General features: G+C 39.4%; 1 protein-coding gene across 1 annotated transcript in view; it reads right to left on the minus strand.

Moving 5' to 3' along the window:
- CREB3L2 (cAMP responsive element binding protein 3 like 2) overlaps positions 1-17,397 on the minus strand; it is a 118,490-nt gene that overhangs the window by 77,805 nt on the left and 23,288 nt on the right. Inside the window, exons 5-6 of the mRNA XM_029616405.1 lie at positions 8,694-8,875; positions 152-298 (exon numbers count right to left, since the gene is read on the minus strand). Of these exons, the coding sequence (XP_029472265.1) occupies positions 152-298; positions 8,694-8,875 (329 nt within the window). The remainder of the gene's footprint in view (positions 1-151; positions 299-8,693; positions 8,876-17,397) is intronic.

Here is a 17,397-nt window from a genome sequence, read left to right on the forward strand (position 1 = left end):
GGTTGCTCCCTAATCCAGCCCCTTCCCCTCCTTTTCTCTGCAGTGGTGCTCAATTGTCATGGGACAGGAGCAAGAGAGCTGCATTTTGCACATGAAAGAGCCGCATGTAGCTTCCAAACCACCCCTGCCCTAAGCCCAGTTTTCCCCTCACCTTGTTCTTGATTTTCCTGCGGATCTTCTTCAAGGCTTTTTCCTCAGCTTTGGTCAGGGGGAGCTTTGTGGGAATGGGATATCCCTCAGCAATTAATGTCCTCTTTTCCTCCTCAGTTAGCATCAGTGGCCCAGTACCTTGCAGTTTCTGTGAAATAGCATATGATATAAAGGGAAAGGAGAGAGAGAGAAACCCCTTTCATTAACGCTCAAATCCATGTAATGAAGTTATTTTTAGTTCAACTGAAAATGCAGCTATGCTGTAAGGGATGGTGCAGCAGAGAGGGTAATTTATAATCTAATATAAAGCAGAAGTTGAGAGTTAAATCAGGAAGCGGGTTAGTCACTGAATGCATGGATGACTGGAATCATTCCCATTCGGTTCAGATCCATTGAGGACTCCGAAGCTGCAAAGTCAAAGTTGGCCTGGTGTTGGATGGGAGGCCAGCAGGAAACCCTGGGTAGTTAAAATATGCCTTGAAACTTTGTTTCACAAAACTATTTTTTTCTTTACATAATCTTATTGTCCAGCTATTTATACTAACAGTTCCTGAATGCAATCTGCTTTGAAGTGTCAAAGGCAGAATATAAATAAAAAATTATTATAAGCCAGGGCTCCCTAAACCTGTCCCAGTGATCCCATAGTCCATTGAGTTTTCAGGATATCCAAAATAAAAATGCATGACAAACATTTGCATACATTGAAGACCCAGTATTTGCAAATATATATGTTATGCATATTCATCACAGATAGCCTGAAAACCCGAAAGTGCCTGGGGTCTTATGGCTTATTGGGATTCCTCTCTCAACTGCTTTACTACCTCACATGATGATAGATAACAAACAAGTCTAGTCTGTTCAAATTCCTTCCAGGTGCAATACAATAGACCCAAGCTGATCTTTGGCTTTTCCCTCATTACATTAAAGGATCCTCTGCGTTTATCTCATGTTTTCTTGAATCTCATTATGGTTTGGGTTCTCATAAGCCTCACTGGAAATCCATGTCATGCCTTCATTACCCTTTCCGTTAAGAAATATTTTCAGATGTTGCTTCTGAGTCTTCACCCTTGGAGCCTCCTGTTGTCACCTCTTGTTATTCAGCATTCTTACCTCAGATTTCAGAAAAAGCTATAGCACTTAATCTATTTTACAAGCTCTATTAGATTATTTGAAAAAGCACTTGATAAAGAGTAATGAATCATTAATAGTGTTACCAGCCCTTTCAGCAGCTTTTGACATCATAGATAAGATACTGCTTAGATGCCTTTCAGATATGGGGGTTGATGATAGAGTGTACAAATGCTTTACTTTTTTTTTTTTTTAGTCAACAGATCACAGAAAATGTACACTGGCAACAATACAGCACAAAGTCAACATCTCATCCACAGTGTGCCCCAAGGCTCTTTATTATCCCTTACTTTAATATTAATTTAAACCTTTGGAGGATTTGCTCTATGGTCTGAATTTTAAGATATATATATTTAAGAGTTTATTTATTTAAGAGTTTTTATATGCCGTCTTTAAGTTATTCACCACCATAACGGTTTATAATAGGGCACCTATATCAAAGAAAAATATGGGTCGTACATTACATGGGTGGTGCCATTAGTTTTCGGTAACAACTGGAGTTTTATATCCAAAGGCATTTATTTAGGGGATTGAGTGTTTCATAGCAATTTGTCTTAATGGTTGACTACAGTTAAAAATAGGTTGAATTAATTCAGTTAGGAGCATTAAATTAGGCATTCGGTGCTTTATGCCGCTTATCCTTATTTAATTGCCTGCATCATTTTCTTTCTTGAAGGCTTGTGTGAAAAGCCAGGTTTTGAGCTGTGTTTTGAAAAGTTTATGATTGCTCTGGAGTCTAAGGTCAAGGGGCATGGAGTTCCATAATATGGGACCGGCTAGAGACAAAGCTCGCTCCCTCACTTGGGTAAGTCTTGCAGTTTTCACAGAAGGAATGGGAAGGAGTGCTCTGTTTGCTGACCTTAAATTTCTGTGTGGGACATGTACTCTAAGTGCTGTGTTCAGCCATTCTGCTCTATCGTCGTGGATAAGTTTGTGTATTAAGCACAGTGCTTTGAACTGTATTCTTTGTTCTATGGGAAGCCAATGTAGGGTGGCGAGTGTATCTGTTATGTGATCTCTTGTTTTTTCCAGTGAGAATTCTAGCTGCAGTATTTTGTAAAATCTGTAGAAGTCTTATTGTAGTGTTGGGTAGGCCTAGTAGCAAGGCATTACAATAGTTTGTGCTGGCAAATATCAGAGATTGAAGTACAGTACGAAAGTTTGGCAAGGATAGTAATGGTTTCAGTTTTCTTAGTATCATGAGTTTAGCATATCCTTCCTTAACCTTCAATGATATGTGTTTGAGGTTTAGTTCATTGTCAATTATTACTCCAAGATTGCGAACTTTCTTTGCTAAGTCAATTTGTTGGTTGTTATTGAGAAATATTGGAGTCTGTGTAATATTCATGCTTTTCCTTTCTAAGTGTATAAATTCGGTTTTATCAATATTGATTATCAGTTACATTTGGTTTAGTAGTTGTTTTATTATGTCCAGATACATCATGGCTAGGCCTATTGTTTTTTCAATAGTTTCGTCAATTGGTAGAATTAACTGGATGTCGTCAGCGTAGATGTAGTGTATGATTCCAAGTCCAGCGAGGAGATGGCATAGAGGCAGAAGATATATATTAAACAGCGTAGCAGATAGTGCTGACCCTTGTGGGACTCCTGTTTTCAAGGTAATCTGATTACCTTGAAAACAGTGCTGACCCTTGTGGGACTCCTATCTGCTATGCTGTTTAATATATATCTTCTGCCACTATGCCATCTCCTCGCTGGACTTGGAATCATACACTACATCTATGCTGACGACATCCAGTTAATGATGAGTAAAAAAAAAAATAAATATATATATATATATATATATATATATATATATATATATATATTTTTTTTTTTTTTTTTTTTTAAAGTCACCTTCAATGATGGGAACACTCTTCTCTCCCCCACCCTTTCAAGTATGCAATTAGCTATGTCGTGAAAGGGTCAACAGAATTTACATTTAGAGTACATATATATTTAACTCCACAGACATTCATATTCAGAAGCATTTAGCTGACTAAAACGTTAACCGGCTAAATGAAGATTTGGGCACTTATCCAGCTAAATTCTAGCCTTTAAATTCTATTTTATTTGCTGGCTAAGTTAGGCTTGTTCCGGTAACTGAGGAATTGAGTTAGCCAGATAAGTTATCTAGCTAACCCTAAATATCACAGTTAGCCAGAACACTTAACTGGCTAAATCTAGCAGGCCCACAGACCTGTCCTAAAGTTAGCCAGCTACATTCTAGCCGGCTAACTTAAGACAGCTGGCTGTATTCAATAGTATGGCTGCACTACTGAATGTACATCCAAAGTTTATCCGGCTAACTTTGCTACCTGGATAGTGAATGAATACAGCCCTCACAATTTGCTTGTTCCCAACAGGAGTCAGAACTCATCAAGCCTCTATATCAGATGACAGATATAATCTCAGCATCTGAGGATGTATGAAAACAGAGATGTCATTTTTTCCCTTAAAGTAGCAGGAAAATGTTCATTTACCCACAAGTGATTCTCCTGAACCTACATATGCTAGCTTTAGCATTCTTCACATAATGTAGAATTTTTCTGTTTTAAAAGATGATTAAGACTCTTCAGACTGAGTGACAGGATCTTTAATTGGGAAGTATTAGACAACGTACCAACTATATAATCACAAGAATCATATAACTACTGAATATATTGGAAGTAAGATCACCATTACTCCTTAGAATCAATAGGAACTTCATGTCCAAAAAATAAAAGGTGCAATTTTTCCAATAGTAAAAAGATAATTATACCTTTTATATCTCAAATCCTTGAAAAAAAGAAAAATTTCCTTTTAGTGAGAGTGCACACCAAAGCTAGAGTTCCCAATTTGCCCAAAATGAGTAAAAGAGAACACTGAATGGCATATACAATCTTACCTATTATTGTTCAATGATTTATAAACCACACTCTGATTCCACTTTAGTGACCTTAAAATTGTTTATACAATCATACATACACACAATATATATTTTTTTTATTTATAATTTGTAAAATAGAAAATTACTAAAAGTAGCCCACAACCTTACTATACCACTCAATATTAATCCAAGTAATCTCTAGAAAGTGAGATTCTTACAAGAATTGTCCATGTTTATAACTGTTAGCTACAAAGAAAGAAAAAGAAAAACACATTAACACACTGTCCAAGAAAAATTAAAGTTGTGAGAGACAAACTGCTTTTTTGCTAGTGAATAAAGAACAAATCGTTAAAGCATAAACCACTGAACAGAGGGATAAGGAATGAACAGAAGAATAAGAAAGTGTTACAGTATATGTGCCTTCCTAACCACTTCAGTCATCCATGTATTTCAACGATTGCCGCTTCAGTCAGACTCTGAAAATGGGTATAAACAAAGATACAGACATGACAAAATCATTCACGAGATTCTGCAAGTCATTGCAGCAATAAAACAACCGAGATATATTACTACATGTGAACTGCATGTACAGTAAGTGGGATAGAAAAGCCCAGCACTTTTCAAAAAAGTGGGCACATCCCCAAGAATCTTTTTCTTCTCTCAGCTGTAGACACATCCAAGTCTGCCATAAATATTTCATTTCATTGATTTAATAAAATGTATTAATCGCCTAACACTGAAAGGCCTAGGCGATATACATAATAAAACATACATAATAAAAATGTAACTGACAACATACAGCATACATATTTTAGTTTCACAGAAACTAAAGAGGAAAATATCATATATTAAACAAATACATAATCAATCCTTCAACAATAATATCTGCCTCAATCTGAACAAATTCACTACAAGAGAGAATATAACATGATTACTCATCTTTTCCCACAATCTCCCAAAATATGATCATACATCCCATCCAATCTTCCCATCCACATGTGCTGCTCTTCTTTATAGACCCTTCCTAAACCTCAGAGATCTTCTGAGCTTATCCCATTCTTGCTTGATACGGATACTGTCCTCCTCATAGTCTGGGAGGCCGTTCCATGTGTCCATCCATCACTCTCTCTAAGGAAGTGATGGGAATTATAATGCTAAATTAATTGGATGGATGGGCAGACTAGATGGGCCATACAGTCTTTTTCTACTATCATGTTTCTGTAAAAAATATTTCCTCAAATTAGTCCAGAGTCTACTACATCTTTCACCATTAATGCATGACCCTACATTCCAGAGCCTTTTTTCCACTGAAAGAGGCCTGCCTCCTATGCATTTATAGTACCTTGTACAAGTCGTCACACCCTTTATATTTTTCACCTTCTGCTGACTGCAGAGCTTAGCTTTTGCGAGGTAGTCGACTCTTAGGAAAGCGGTGGGGTATTAAGCATGGCTAATTCATTTGCTGTCTATGGAAAGCGAATTTACAGTAAGCAAATTTGCTTTCTCCGACAAGCAGGGCTGAATTAGCCATGATACATGGGGAGTCCCAAGCTGAGGGCTGTAACAAAGCACTTAGTGAAAAAGCAGCCCACATCCCATCATGGAGAGTGGACTACTGGGTGAACAGGCTGCGCAAAACTGCTCGCCCAAAAAAGTTACTTCACTCCTTGATAGATTGTCCAGACAGTAATGGGCCATGAAAGTGTGAACTTACGACCAAGTTGCATCTTTGCAAATGTCATCTATTGCTACAGCTCTTAGATAAGCCACTGAGGTAGTGATGGCAGAAAAAGAAGATACTATCTATCTTGTCTGCTATCTTTATGATTCCTACCATTCCTTCAGAGATCCCCTGTTCTTGTCCCATGCTTTCTTGAACTGAGATACAGTCCTTGTCTCCACTACCTCCATGGGGAGGCTGTTCTATACATCCACAAACCTTTCTGTAAAGAAATGTTTCCTTAGATTTCTCCTGAGTCTACCCCTTTTCATCTTTATCCCATGACCCCCTCATTCCAAAGCCTCCTTTGCCATTGAAAGAAGCCCACTGATATCCTGGAGGTATTTAAATGTCTCTCTCATATATCTCCCCTATCTTGCCTTTTCATCTGCTGCATATGAAATACATTACATCTACTCCATCTTCTGCTGTGGAACCAATATTGGAAAAATTGGCCATCCAAATGTAATCTATATCTCACATTCCACTTTATCAGAAAGAGAAAATTGGTTCTTACCTGCTAATTTTCGTTCCTGTACCACAGGTTCTTACCTGTACTTAATTTTCGTTAAGTACCTCGGATCAGTCCAGACCTTCATTAGGAGGCTCAGGGGGTTCCATTAACCAAGACTGTACCCAGTCTGTGCTGTCTGGAACGAATGGACTGGGACCTACCCAGTCCATTCATTCCAAAGGTTGAATCCTCTAAAAGGCCGCTCCTCTGTAGGGTCGAAAATATTTGGATCCCCTTGCGCAATCACGCATGCTAAAGGAGCATCTGCCTCTTATCCTCCGGCAACCAGGGAACTTGGGACTCACCCCTCTTATTGGCCATTTTCTCCAACTCACTCCCAAACAAGAGCGAGCCTTTAAAGGGTAACTTCATAAGGTTAGACTTGGAGGTTGCATTGACTGACCAACTTCTCAACCATAACTAATGCCTGGCTGCTATTACCGAAGCCACCCCTCTGGCTGAGGTGTGGACCAAATCGCAGCCTGCATCTTCCAAAAAGGTAGTTGCTGGCACCACACTGACCTGGAATTCAACCCCTGACAGAGAAGTAAGCAGGAGTGAGACACCAGGGAACAAGAAGAAGCTATCTGCAAAGTCATTGCCACTGCTTCAAATGCTTGTTTAAGATATTCTCAATTCTCCTATCATGCGCATTCTTCAAGGCCGCTCCTCCCTCAACAGGGATAGTCATCCACTTGGTGAGGGCACACACAAGTGCATCCACTTTCAGAAAGCATAATTGCTCTCTTGCAGCTGGATCCAGGGAGTACAGTCCTTCCAAGACTCGAACCCCTTTGAAATTAGCTTCCAGGATGCCCCACTAAAGATCAATCAATTCTTGAATGGCCTCCATAACAGGGAAAATATCAAAAGGTTTTACGTAAAGAATTCAAAATGGGATCTTTCTCAGGCTCAGACATGGATTCAGCCCCAGCATCTTTAATGCTGGGAAATCAGAGCCGGTAAGTCTTCTCTATCAGAGAACCGCAACAATGATTCCAATCCTGGAGGAATTTCCCCATCCTCCAGGGAGTAAGGATCGGCTTCATCATCCGCGCCATCCAGGTCGCTATCGGGAAGACTGGCCACCGATCTAGGTGTACTTCAACACTTAGCTGAAGCACCAGGCGTGTAGGAGTTCACCACCTGAGTCTCTGACCTGGCAAGATTGATTGAGGCAGAGGACTGCGCCTGAAGAAAAAAAAAAAAAAAAAAAAAAAAAAGACTACAATCCTTGAAAAATTCCACCCAAGAAAAGGCAGAAGGATCCATGCCAAAACCAGGAGGCACCTGTCCTGTGCCCACTAAACTACCTTCCCCCACTGACGAACCAGTTAGGGGAGTTCCAAAGTCAAGCGTCCCTTCTGACACGTCTGTACCCAGGGACAGGCCATATACTATCACCGCCTCACTCTGCTTCCTGCACCAGCTTGCCTTTCAGCTGTCTTTTACAGCTAAGTCCATGCCAGCTAAAAACCAGCTACCAGACCAAGGCACTCATCTGAGGGAAAATCCAATATATATCACCTCAGGAATTCTCAACTGAGGGAGGGACCATATAGTATCACCACAGGAGAGCGAGGAGAATTAATGTTCTCTCTTCTTTTCTCCTTCTAAAAAATGTAAACAATCCCCAGAAGGGATATACACATCCACCATCTGCTGGAGAAGGAGAATACTGGAGGGGCTAATGTCACTGCAGGGGTATATATACTGTGATGTCAGCTTTGCTCCATTTCCATCTGCTGGTTGAGGTGCATAACCCACTTGTTCTGGATCCACCTGTCTAAACGCTAAGAAACTGTAAAATTTTCTAGAAATGTGGAACAGCCAAGAAAATACTCCAAGTTGGTGCCATTAGATTTCACTAGGAAAATATAGAGACACAAAGGATCAGAATAGCCTCTAAAATCTAATACTCCAGAAACATATATGTAGGCTGCTCTCAAGTAAGCAGCCTGACAGCAAATTTCTGGCATCTAGACAGCAGGAATATTCCACAAAGTCGTGGGAACAATGTCACTAAAATTAGTATTCAATTACAGCTGGTGAAAAACAGGCACATGGAGACAAAGTGAGTTGCTAAAGTCACACAGATTAAAAGAAAGTTGGGATTTAAATCTATATCCCCGATCTTTTAACTTGTAAATCCAGTGCTGTCTCCCATCTTTTCTCCAATATTAAAATGCATTCTGAAAATAAAAACAACAGAGACTCAAGGGGTTAAATATTCAACAATAGTACATATCAAGCTGGCAGTTTTAGCTGGATTGTAAGAATAAAAGGAGGTCCATCCCCCCACATAGACTCACATGTGGTGCGGTGAGGAGAGGGGAGCTGGAGAGTGCAGAGGCCATGAGGGCTGTCGTTTTCACATTACTCTGCAGATGCATGGAGCTGGATTGTGGCAGCAACCTTCTGGGGCTCTGACTACCCTCCGAATCACTGCTGTGGCTACTGGGAGGAGTTGGAGGCAAGTGAAGGCTGTCCATGGCTAGAAGAGAGAGAGAGAGAGGGGGGGAGGATGAAGAAGCATTTAAATGCAGTACAGACTCCTTTTTCTTGCTTGAGATTTCCATTTATATATAGTTACCAAAACAGACAGAATGACCGGTTATGAGTCAAAGTCAGTGGTTGCACTATAAGATATCAAGTAAAATCAATATTTCATAAGAAGCCATTTAAATTTCACATGGGTAACTTCACTAATTTTTTCTGCTCCTTTTTAGAACTGTATCTATTTTATTCAGTGCTACCCCAGTCTCCATATAAGGATGCATGCAACATCTACTATTTTAAACCCTAACCTGGTGTCTCGTTAAATTCTGCATCAGTTTCTGGGATAAGATCTAGGCAATAACTCACGTGGGACAGCAGTACTTATGGAACATTTTATTTCCCAGGTGCTGCTTATCAATATGAAACTGACTAATCATAAAACATATTATAAATCTAAAGTGGCTCTAAAAATAGGCCATTTTCCTAGGTATTTGGAAATCTTTCATTGGGGCCAATGTAATAAGACCCATGGCAAAACAGGCGCTAGTTATGAGCGCAGGTTTTGATCACTGCACGTGGCTAAAGCTGGCGCCTCCCGGGATGTAAAAAACTATTATGCAAAAGATTTGTGCGCAGAAATCTGCACCGAAAAACGCAGTAAAGTCCTATGTAACAAGGAGACGCATTCACGCCGAAAAGCTTCACTGATTATCCATGCATAAAAGCGAGCGAGTGAACGGGTCTCCCTATTCAGGGAAAGTATGACCCTGGAATGTATTTTTAATATTTCTAATAGCCCTGTGCTGCAGAAAAAAGTGGCAAATATTTTCCTGGGCAATTATTCACATGCATGGAAGCGAGACAGGTGCTCAGCTGGGCATGAATCTGGCTGCTCGGGTGCCAAGATAGGCGCTCAGAAAGGCACCTAGCTGAGCACAAATCTAGCTGGAACAGCCTGCAGCTCACAATCCCTCCTCTCCGCCCGTTCCTCCGGATCCTCTCTCTCCTGCCATCCTTTGGCGAAGCAGCAGGATATACCACAGCATCAGGAACAGCTGGACACAATCAGAAATCTCCATCATCGAAATCACACCAGAGCTGCACGGACACACAACCACACTACACCAATGGAATAAAATGCACCCCCCCCCCGAGTCGTCAGTGTCATTTAACTAGTGTCCTGGCCGTGGCGGTAAAAAAAAAAATAACTGCATTAGCACAGCTACCTGCATTGCCCGTGATTAGGTAATTGCCTTTGTATATGCCATTATCATGTATTTGCGCAGAAAAAAAAAAACGCAGGTCAGTAAGCGCGTTCGTATGCATTTCCCCCCCCCCCCCCCCCCGCACAAAACCCTCATTACATCCCAGTATAGGGCTTGGCGCAGGAAAACGCACGTACATATATGCACAAACCGAAGGCCGCTTCAGCACTCCTTATTTCATTGTTTACCTGCTATATTATTATTTGTTTTATTTTTTGGACGCCTGATGACAATCTCTAGGCAACTTACAGCAATCACATTCACAATACATTAGGAATGTGTTTCCGAAGCCAGCCATATAAAGACTTTATTTAATAAATGCTTGAGGACAATCTCATTTTCGTTTTATTTATACCACTGCTCTTGGTATTCTTATAAATGAAAGGGAAACACACACATTTTAGGGAACCATCATCAGTGGTACAGAAGCAGCAGCAAAGGCAGTGGCTGAAAATGTCCCCTGATGAAGAGAGGTATTCTCGAAACATGGTGCTGTGTTTACATAAAGGAATGCAAATGTAATCCTTTGATTTTAAATGCTAGGAAATCTCTATCTATATATATATATATATATATATATATATATATATATATATATATATATATATATAAATATAAATATAAAAAGAGAGAACATGGGAACCTATGATTATAATTGGTATGATATACCTTGTGTAGTATTTCTGAAGGTCCTTTCAAGATTTTCTCTTTTTTTTTTGTCAATATTGGAAAAGGGTTTAAAAATGTGAATGTACCTACAATCACTACATCAACACGTGGACTCTTGATACTAATGTTGGAATGTGCCACAATTAGAGCCCTCCCATGGAGCCCCACAGCCCTCCCTTAGCCTAGGTTTATTAGACAAACAAACTCAGTAACTCCGGTAATATTTCTCTTTTTTACTTACATGTAAAGAGATCAGCAAGATTATATGCTAAACTATTTTAGAAATTACAGAACATTGTATTATTTTTGATCATTCATTAATAATCACTACTACTAAATTAGTATTCAGCTCATAATTGGATCATTGAATTTCTGGGTAGAGATACCTACAACATGATATCTTCCCATATAAGGTAAAAACGCTGATTTAGTCCAATAGTAACTTGTTATCTATTTCTAGCAGTTTCTGCACCCTCATGAATAATAATTTCTGCTACATACAGTCTTTGCTTCTCTAAATGTTTTATTGCTGACTAAGCAATTAAGCCAGCAGCTAGCTTTCTAAAAAAAAAAAAAAAGTCCACTAACAATTTATTTAAATGCATCTTGACTTCTGCAGGTCACTTGAAAAAATGTTAACATGTTCCTCTTTGCCTGTGTTTTGAGATAAAGCTTTCTGTAAGCAAAAAGTTGAAACATACCTAGCAACGCGACCATGAATAAAGCACCTAACTTCCTTCCCCCCAAGCTGACTCTGCTTACTTTTAAAGCGCCTAAATTTTGGCACACAAGGAAATTTTCATTTCTCCAGATCTAGGCATATAGGGTAACTTCTTAACTTTGAAGTCTAAATCTTTTGAATATCTATACCAATGTTCCTTATTTCAAACCCAATTATAAGAACCTAAGATAAGATATGCCATACTGGGTCAGACAGAGGGTCCCATCAAGCCCAGCATCCTGTTTCCAACAGTGCCCAATGAAGTTTACCAGTACCTAGCAAGTACACAAAAACATTAAATAAATCCCATGCTACTAATGTTGATAACAAGTAGTGGCTATTTCCTAAGTAAACTTTAATAGCAGTTTATGGACTTCTCCAGGAACTGTCCAAACCTGTTTTAAACCCAGATAAGCAAACTTCCGTAACCATATCCTCTGGCAATGAATTCCAGAACTTAATTATGCATTGAGTGAAAAAGAATTTTGTCCAATTTGTTTTAAACGTGCTTCCTGCTATCTTCATGGAGTGCCCTCTAGTCCTTGTGTATTATCTAAAAGAGTAAACAGCCGATTTACATTAAACTGTTCTAGTCCTCATGATTTTATAGACCTTTATTATATCCCCCCTTCAGCTGTCTTTTCTCCAGGCTGAACAGCCCTAACCTCTTTAGCCTTTCCTCATAAAGGGGATGGAATGCCCCTTTATCATTTTGGTAGCCCTTCTCTGTACCTTCTCCAGTACATCTATATCTTTTTAGAGATGCAGTGACCACAACTGAACACAGTACTCAAGGTGCTTCTCACTATGGAGCGATACAGAGGCATTGAGATGTTTTATTCACCATTCCTTCTTAATAATTCATAACATTTGCTTTTTTTTTTTTTTTTTTTTAAACTGCCACACAACACTAAGCCAACAATTTCAATGAATTGTCCACTATGACACCTATATCTTTTTCCTGGGTGGTAACCTAACATCATTTAAGATCAGGTGAAACCTAACATCGTTTAACATCAGGTGGTAACCTAACATCATTTAACATCAGGTGAAACCTAACATCATTTAACAATAACATGGGTTATTTTTCCTTAAATACCTCAGCTTGCAGTTGTCCATATTAAAATTTCATCTGCCATTTGGATGTCCAATCTTGCAGTCTCACAAGATCCTCCTGCAATTTATCATTATCCATTTGTGATTTAAATACCCTGAATATATTGTTTCATCTGCAAAGATGATCATTTCACTCACTGTTCCCTTTACAGATCATTTATAAAATATACTAAAAAGCTGCATATGCTCTTGTGTTCTCTGGAATTACCCTATTAGTGAGACATGCTTTTTTCTTTAAAGTAGAGAGAAGGAATCAGAGATCAGGTTTGAAAAGTTGTCTTCAATGGTTGTTGGCCCAACTCTGGGGAGCCCCTTCATCTCCTCAACTCCCCATCATCTAAGTCAGTGGTTCCCAACCCTGTCCTGGGGCCCCCCCCCCTCCCCAGCCAGGTTTTCAAGATATCCACAATGAATATGCACAAAAGAACATTTGCATGTTATGGAGGCAGTGCATGCAAATTCTCTCATATGCATAGTCATTGTGGATATCCTGAAAACCTGACTGGCTGGGGGGTCCCCAGGACAGGGTTGGGAACCACTGTTCTAAGTAGTGGGTTAAGCGGAGTCTGTGAAGGATTGGCCAACAGTGGCCTGGATTGGCCACTGTTGGAAACAGGATCCTGGGCTTGATGGACCCTTGGTCTGACCCAGTATGGCATTTTCTTATGTGGAGAAAGCTTCTAAAAGATCAAAGCATAAGAGGTGCATTGCTCCTAGGCAATCAAATATCTCCCTGGCATACTTTAAAGACCTTGAAAGGAGATTCAAACCCCACCCCACTCCAGTCACTGTTTTCTTTATATAAAAATTTAAAAAAGGGGAAAAAAAAAAAACCTCTCCCCCCCCCACCTTAGGAGGAAAATGTTCAAAATATGAGTCAATAAGTGATTTAGAATACCACACAATTAACCCTGATTTTAAAGACTAAGTTTAGTTTTGTGGCTGGTCATTCGCAAACTTGTATGAGTCACCTAGTTATCAATTTTAAAAAAAACTTAGATATAAAAGTCACCAAATAATTTAAAAATCCTAAAATTGAGAGGCATATCCAACTCTTTAATTTTAGCAACTCAACAAAATTAAGATGCAGACAGAAGTCCAGCAGTGAGTGGGGGCTATCCGGTCTTTTACATCAAGTACCACATCTATGATTATCTATCTGTTGGTGAGAAGTTGTGTGTGTGTGCATCCCATGCAAAGACTTCCTATATCTCAGACAATGAGTCCAATCTTTGGAAGTCAAGAGTGGCAGATCTAGAGTGGCTGAGGCAGACAGAGAGGAAAATAGAAGAGACATTCAGAGACATAGTGGTGCAGTCCCAACTCCAATCAAGCAGCTCTTGTGCTGCTTTGGAGGAACAAGGTCATCTGGCAGAAGACCATCACCTTGGTATGGCAGGAAGTGATGCTTTAGCTAGGGCTTGCTCTCCAGGTGAAGCTTTATTCTCCCACACCAAAGATGTCTAACCAGATGCATGGACCCAGGAGGGAAAGGATAGGATGACTATTGTAGTCGGTCATTCAATCACTAGGAATATAGATAGCTGGGTGGCATGAGGATTGCTTGATAACTTGCCTGGCTAGTGCAAAGGTAGCAAAAATCAATCACTACCTACATAAGATTTGAGAGAGAGCTGGGGCCAATGACGTAGAAAGCTGCAGGAGGGAGGTTCTGAAGGCTAAATGTAGGCTCTTAGGTAGAAAGCTGAAATCCAGAACCTGCAGGCTTCCATTCTCAGAATGTGCTCCGATCCACACAGAGAACCTCAAAAGTAGGCTGAGCTCCAGTTTCTCAATGCATGGATGAGTCGATGATTCAGAAAAAAGGATTTTAGATTTGTTAAGAACTGGGAAGCATTCTGGGAAAGGGGGAGCATATTCCGATGGGCTGGCTCTACCATAAGAGTGGTATCAGGCTGCTAGCACTATGATTTAAAAAGGAGATAGAGCAGCTTTTAAATTAGATTACGGGGAAAGTCAGTCACTCAGAAGCGCATGGCTCAGAGGAATGCATCTTCCAAAGATACTTGCAAAACAAGGAAGTTAAAATATCCTAGTAGAGAAGCTGTGATTAAGGCTGAAGTACTCCAGACAGATCAAGAGCACCCAGATATAAATGACTCTAAATTAACTGTCATTTGCTAATAAGCAGGTTGTGAATAGAAAGAGAAAATGAAAGTATAAATAAAACAAAAAACACACACTTTAAAATGTCTGTATAGAATGCCAGAAGTCTAAACAGCAACATTGGCAAGTTAGAAATGTATGGCATTATACAAGGATATAGATATTATAGGCATTTCAGACATGGTGGAATGAGAATATCCAATAGGACACCGTAATACAAGTGTATAAATTACACTGACATGACAGGGCAGATCGAATTGGTGGAAGAATGGGACTATACATAAAAGATACAGTCAAGCATGCCAAAACTCCTGCAGAAAACAAAATGCACTGTGCAATCCTTATGGACTGAAATTACATTTGTGATGTGTAAAAATATAGCAGTTGGAGTATCCATCGGCCACCTGGCCAAAATGAAGACAGACTGATTTTTCAATTTCAGCTAGCATTTATATTTGGCAACATAATAATAATAGGAGATTTCAATTACCCCAGTATTAACTGGGTCAATGTCTCATCAGAACATGCTAGAGAGGTTAAGTTTCTAGATGAGATAAATGACTGCTTCATGGAACAGCTGGGTCCTAGAACTGACGAAAAGGACAAGGGACAGCTACTTTAGATCTAGGTCTCAGTGGAACATGCAACCTGGTGCAAGGGGTTACTATAGTGGGGCTGCTAAGCAATAGCGAACATAATGCAATCAAATTTACCAATCACTAGAGGGGGACATCAAGTAAAACTACTACAATAGCATATAGCTTTAAAAAGGGAGATTATTAGAGAATGAGGAAATTAGTTAAAAAAAAACTAAAGGGAGGCGGTTGCAAAGGTTAAAAGTTTACATGAGGCATATACATTATTTAAAAATACTGTTTTGGAAGCCCATATAAAATGTATTCCATTCATTAAAAAGATCTGCCAGCATGGTTAAATAGTGAGGTAAAGGTGGCAGTTATAGCTAAAACAGCATCATTCGAAACTTGGAAAGCAGACCCAAATGATGGAAATAGGCAAGTGCATAAGCACTAGCAAGTTAGATGTAAAAAACAGTAGTTAGAAAGGCCAAGAAAGACTTTCAGAACAAGCTTGCCAGTGAGGCAAAAAAAAAAAATCTTTTTCAAGTAAATCTGAAGCAAAAACCTTATGAGAGAGTCAGCTGGGCTATTAGATGACAAGAGGGTCAAAAGGGATACTATGGGAGGACAAGGAAATCGCAGAAAAACTAAAATTCTTTACTTCGCTTTTTATGGAGGAGGATATTGGGAACACACAGACACCTGAAACATTCTTTAATGGCAGAGATTCTGAGCAACTAAAACAAATATCTGTGACAACAGAATATAATAGATCAAACTGACAAACTAAAGAGTAACAAATCACCAGGACAGAATGGCATCCACCCCCAGAGATCTAAAAGGGAAAAAAAACCCCATGAAATTACAGACTACTAGTAAAAGGTTTGCAATCTATCATTTAAAATGGTCACAATTCCTGAAGAATGGAAGGTGGTTAATGTGATGCAGATCTTTAAAAAGGACTCCAGGGGTGATCAAGAAACTATAGACTGGTGAGCCTGACATTGGTGCCAGGCAAAATGGTAGAAGTCATTATTCAAAAACAAAATCACTGGCCATATAGACAGACATGGCTTAATGGGAAGAGTCGACATTGTAAAACAAGAATTCCCCTTGCTAAAACAATCTTTTAGAATTTTTTAAATGTGTAAATAAAATTGTAGATAAAGGTGAGCCAGTTGATATAGTGTATTTGGACTTTTAGAAGACATTTGACAAAGTTCCCCGTGAGAAACTCCTCAGGAAACTGCAAGGTTATGGGATAGGAGGCTGTGTTCTACTGTGGATTGGTAACTGGTTAAAAGGCCATAAACAGAGGGAAGAACTAAGTAGTCAGTTTTCCAAATGGAGAAAGCTAGTTAGTGGAGTGCCACAAGGATCAGTACTGGGACCGGTGCTGTTTAACATATTCATAAATGATATTTGAGATAACACAAAATTATTCAAATCTGTTAAAACAGCAGTGGATTGCAAGAAACTGCAAAGGACCTTTGAGATTAGGAAAATAGGCAACTAAATGGCAGATGAAGTTTAATGTGGAAAAATGCAAAGAGATGCACATAGGCAAAAATTATCCCAACTACAGGTACACAATGCTGGGTTGTATATTGGGAGTCACTACACAGTAAAAGGACATTGGAGTCCTTGTGGACAAAACGTTGAAATCCTCAACTTAGTGTGCGCTGCAGTCAGAAAGGCAAATAGAAAGTTAGGAATGATCCAAAAGGAAATGGAGAATAAAATGAAAAATATCATATTGCCTCTATCTTGAGCCATGGTGAGACAGCACTTTGAGTACTGTGTGCAGTTTGGTCATCCCATCTCAAGAAAGACAGTCGCACTAGAAAAGGTGCATCTCTTCTATACAAGCTAGGGCTCTTCAGCTAAGAAATGAGACTTTCAAGGGAGGACATTTTGGAAATTTATAAAATCATGAGTGGAGTGGAATGGGTAAATAAAAGGACAGTTATTTACCCTTTCAAATAATACTAAAACAAACAGACACTCCATAAAACTAATAGCCGCCAGATTTAAAACAAAT

The sequence above is a fragment of the Rhinatrema bivittatum genome, chromosome 9 (assembly GCF_901001135.1).
Source record: "Rhinatrema bivittatum chromosome 9, aRhiBiv1.1, whole genome shotgun sequence".
In the NCBI taxonomy this organism is placed as follows: domain Eukaryota; kingdom Metazoa; phylum Chordata; class Amphibia; order Gymnophiona; family Rhinatrematidae; genus Rhinatrema; species Rhinatrema bivittatum.